This window comes from Triticum aestivum, chromosome 6D (assembly GCF_018294505.1).
Source record: "Triticum aestivum cultivar Chinese Spring chromosome 6D, IWGSC CS RefSeq v2.1, whole genome shotgun sequence".
Lineage (NCBI taxonomy): Eukaryota > Viridiplantae > Streptophyta > Magnoliopsida > Poales > Poaceae > Triticum > Triticum aestivum.
In genome coordinates this window covers 476565675-476569393 of record NC_057811.1, presented here as the reverse complement: position 1 = coordinate 476569393, position 3719 = coordinate 476565675, and the positions used below count along the sequence as shown (strand labels likewise).

General features: G+C 44.2%; 1 protein-coding gene across 1 annotated transcript; it reads right to left on the bottom strand.

The window, feature by feature from the left end:
- Positions 1-1466: 1466 nt before the first annotated feature.
- On the bottom strand, positions 1467-3489 carry LOC123146087 (bidirectional sugar transporter SWEET13). Its single transcript, XM_044565673.1, has 5 exons — positions 3242-3489; positions 2841-2877; positions 2336-2708; positions 2119-2238; positions 1467-2006 (listed from the first exon to the last, which is right to left on the bottom strand). Exons 1-5 carry the CDS (start codon positions 3291-3293, stop codon positions 1704-1706), a joined length of 885 nt encoding a protein of 294 aa, XP_044421608.1. The 5' UTR covers positions 3294-3489; the 3' UTR covers positions 1467-1703.
- Positions 3490-3719: the final 230 nt, after the last annotated feature.

Sequence of the window (3719 nt, the reverse complement as noted above, 5' to 3'; positions counted from 1 at the left end):
CTTTAGTCCTGGTTCCCGAACCGGGACAAATGGGCCTTATGAACCGGGATAAATGACCCTTTTTCTACTAGTGTCAGGTCTTCGTATGAATTTCGTGAACTGAAATCGTAGCATTCCGCATGTCAATGGCATAACCATGAGCCCCCCGGCCTCCCTCTCTTTGGCTGCACATGGCCTGGGCATGGGACCAAGACCGCAAATAAGAATTTCAGTCCATTTTGGGCATGTTTTCATGTCGTCGCAACTCACATCTAGAATTTCGGCGTTAAAATCTTAGAAATACAATAAATGTACTAAATAAAGTAGACGAGCCCCGGAAAGGGCTCGTATCTGGCATGTGTCATGTAATGGCCTCTTTTGAGTGTAGAAAAAGTTTCAAGGCTAAGGGAGGAACGGGACCAGGACCTGCATGATAAACCCAACGCTTTGTCACCATGATTTCATGTAATCGGACCCGTTTTCTATATTACTAGTAAACATGTAAACTAACAAATAAAGAAGAGGAAATACAATAAAATATGGAAGAAAGGGAAATAGTGGAAAGAAAACAAAATTTTAAAAACAAAAGAAAAGGAAAACTGAAGAAACAATATGTTCAACGAAAACAACCAAGAACATAATATAGTACTTCCTCCGTCCCATAATATAAGAGCGTTTTTGAAACTAGTGTAGTGTCAAAGACGCTCTTATATTATGGGACGGAGGGAGTAGAAAGTAAAGGCTATGAAAAAGAAGAAATATAGCAAAATAGAAGAAAGAAAAGAACAATAAAAAGACCAAATAATAGAGGAATAGATTAAAAAAATGTTGAGTGCCATTTTTAGGTACTCGGCATACATTTAGACTAGTCACAATGGGTAGTAACTTAGACTAGTAACATGCATGTGTTACTAGTCTATGTTACTACCTCCACAATGGGTAGTAACATGTGTGTTGTGTCATGCATCACTTTATTTATTACGTTGTAGACTCATTTTTTCTTGATATGTGTGATGTTACAGTAACTAGCTATGTTACCACATGCCTCTCTTTCTTCATTAATTACATGCCACATCATCTATTTTGCCTAGATAAGTGTCATGTTACCACCTATGTTACTCCCACTGTGGGTAGTCTTAGTGATAATGTTTGACGATTACCTAACAATAGGCGCTCGGCATACTACCTCCACACTATCAGATCCGTCAACAACAACCGAAGGAGACACGTGGCAAAACATTTGCTGAGCAACTTGTTTATGCTGAGTGTTTATCTTTTTCTTTGTGTTTGCCTAATACCGTGTGTGTTGAGCGTTTTTTTTTTTTTTGCATGGTGCGTTGAGTGTATTTTAAGATGCTCGGCATATTGGGTATGCCGAGTGCCGTATATATGAGGAGTGTTTTGTGACGGTGCTCGGGATACTGGCCTGTAAGCCCGCGAAACAACACTTGGCATACAGCAGACCAATCGGCACAGACAGATTTTCCTGTAGTTTACAAAATAAATTTATCTCAGGAAACTCCAGATGGGCAACAATACTAGCAACTGCACTATACACTGCAGATACATATTGTTTATGCCTCATATTATCAACACGTTGATATAACAGAACAAAGGCATCGCATACCCTGCATGCGGGAATCTAGAGCCCTGCATACCCTCCAAAAAGGTTGTTCGAATATTAAAGCTTGGACGACTCATGCATGAGCCATGCATGGTTGCATCTAGACCACCTCGACAGAACGGGCAAAGTCCACCGCCATCACTTGCTGCCCCGGCGCCGCCGCCTCAGCAGCGCATCTCCTGGGGACGTCGACGGCGCCGGCCATCTCGGTGACCGGGCGCACCTCGGCGCACGAGCTCTTGTCGGCCTTGCCGACGTTGATCACGACGACGTGGTCCTCTGCGGGCGCCTTCCATGCCTCTTTCCCCTCCTTGACCTGGCTTGCCATCGGCGTCTTGTTCATGTAGAACACGTAGAGGACCATCTGGATTACCCCGAAGGTGAAGCCAAGGATGTTTGGGAGCTGGAAACATAAATTTAAAATCGTCAGTGCTCATGCTTGAGAGAATTGTATGTATGTATGCATGCGTATCCATCGGCCGATAGCTAGAAGAAAGGGTTGTTTGTGTAGTTACCGCGACGTATTTGTCCTTGATGAGCAGGCCGTAGAGGAACCAGACGATTGCGCTGAGGGTGAGCGTCAGGGAGAGCGTGAAGGGCATGTACTCCACACTCTTGGTCTTGATGACTCGTCCCTGGGAAAAGGAACACATCAAGTTAGTTGACGCACGTACAAGAGGTCCTGCCATGCATGAGCTCAAGTATGAGGTTTGTCGGTCAAAAAGGGCTCACGATGATGCTGAGTGGGGCAACGAAGACGCAGACGGAGAAGCCGACGCAGATCCAGCCGAGTGTGACGACGCGTGTCTCGCCATGGAAGGCGAAGAGGGTGAGGAGGAAGATGAGCCCGAAGCCGGCGATGTTGAGGAGGACGACGATCTTGGCTGTGAAAATCTTGGCCTTCCTGGGGGCGTAGACGAGGTACATGACGATGTAGACGGTCTCGATGACGCAGCCGGCAGCGTTGATGCTGATGAGGAGGCCCTCACCGGTCTTGACCAGTGCGTAGAAGATCCACAGCATCGCGCTGAACAGGGCCACGACGTAGGGCACCGACTGGAACCCCTCCGTGGATTTGCTCTTGAAGATCCGGTAGAATGTTGGTCTAATATTTTATTTTTGTGAGTACATTAGTTAGTTATTATGGGAGAACATATTAATTAACAGGATTGTTTTCAAAAAACATATTAATTAACAGGATCAGATGAAACAAAAACCAACATAGACAGTCGCTTACATCGGGGCCAGGAGGCTCGAGAAAGAGATCACGTTGCCTGCAAGGCACAAAGTTTAGCAAAGTTAGCGATGACTTGTGATAATTGTATGACAAATTTACATCTTTCTTTTATGCGCTTTATCCTTTTCGAAAAAACATAAGCAATTTGCTTTGTTGTTGTTTCTTTTTGGGGTTTTGGGCACCGAGCTAGATGTCACTAGAGCTAGTACTAGACTACCCATCAATTAATCAATCAGTGGCAAAGATAAGATATATATAGATAGATGCTGCAAAAGGGTGATGTCAAACGACAGAAAGTAGTCTACTAGTACTGCACTAACAAATAGTAGCTGTAATAAGAAACTATGATAATACAAGGGGTAATTGTTGGGCATCTGTTGTTCGTGGTGAGAATAATATACCTAGTAGGCCGAAGGCGAATGCCCAAGGGTGCTCCATGGATAGGCCACCCATTGTGATATGAAGATATTGAAGGGAAATGGGATAGATATGAAGTTGACAACAAGCCTGCTGGCAAATTAAATCAACAGTGGGGCTAGAGGTTGTTTTTGCTCTTCTCTCACTCTTTCTCTCTAACCCTAGACTCCTGGTGGGGAGAAGGGAGAGGTCTGAAGAGGAGAGCTCTCTGTGTTGGTTGGAACTCTTGGCCTGAATTGTAAGGTTGGTAATGGGGTGCTTTATATAGGCAGGAAGATGACATGACTACCTTGGTGTATGCGAGCTCTCCGGTCACACATATGCCACACAAAATTAATGATTGGCTTTCTAGAAAGAAAAAAGTTTCCAGCAATGCATAATTGAGCTTATCTAATGTGCTGTGCTTTTTTGCTGAAAAATCTAATGTGCTACGCTTGATAGAGATAATGATGGAAATTTTCA

Bases quoted from the DNA above. Each gene is read 5' to 3' on its own strand.
- LOC123146087 (XM_044565673.1), bottom strand. From the start codon at position 3,293: ATGGGTGGCCTATCCATGGAGCACCCTTGGGCATTCGCCTTCGGCCTA. The intron at 2,878-3,241 runs GTATATTATTCT...TGTGCCTTGCAG, and splicing joins ATTCGCCTTCGGCCTACTAG to GCAACGTGATCTCTTTCTCG. The intron at 2,007-2,118 runs GTAACTACACAA...TTATGTTTCCAG, and splicing joins TCAAGGACAAATACGTCGCG to CTCCCAAACATCCTTGGCTT.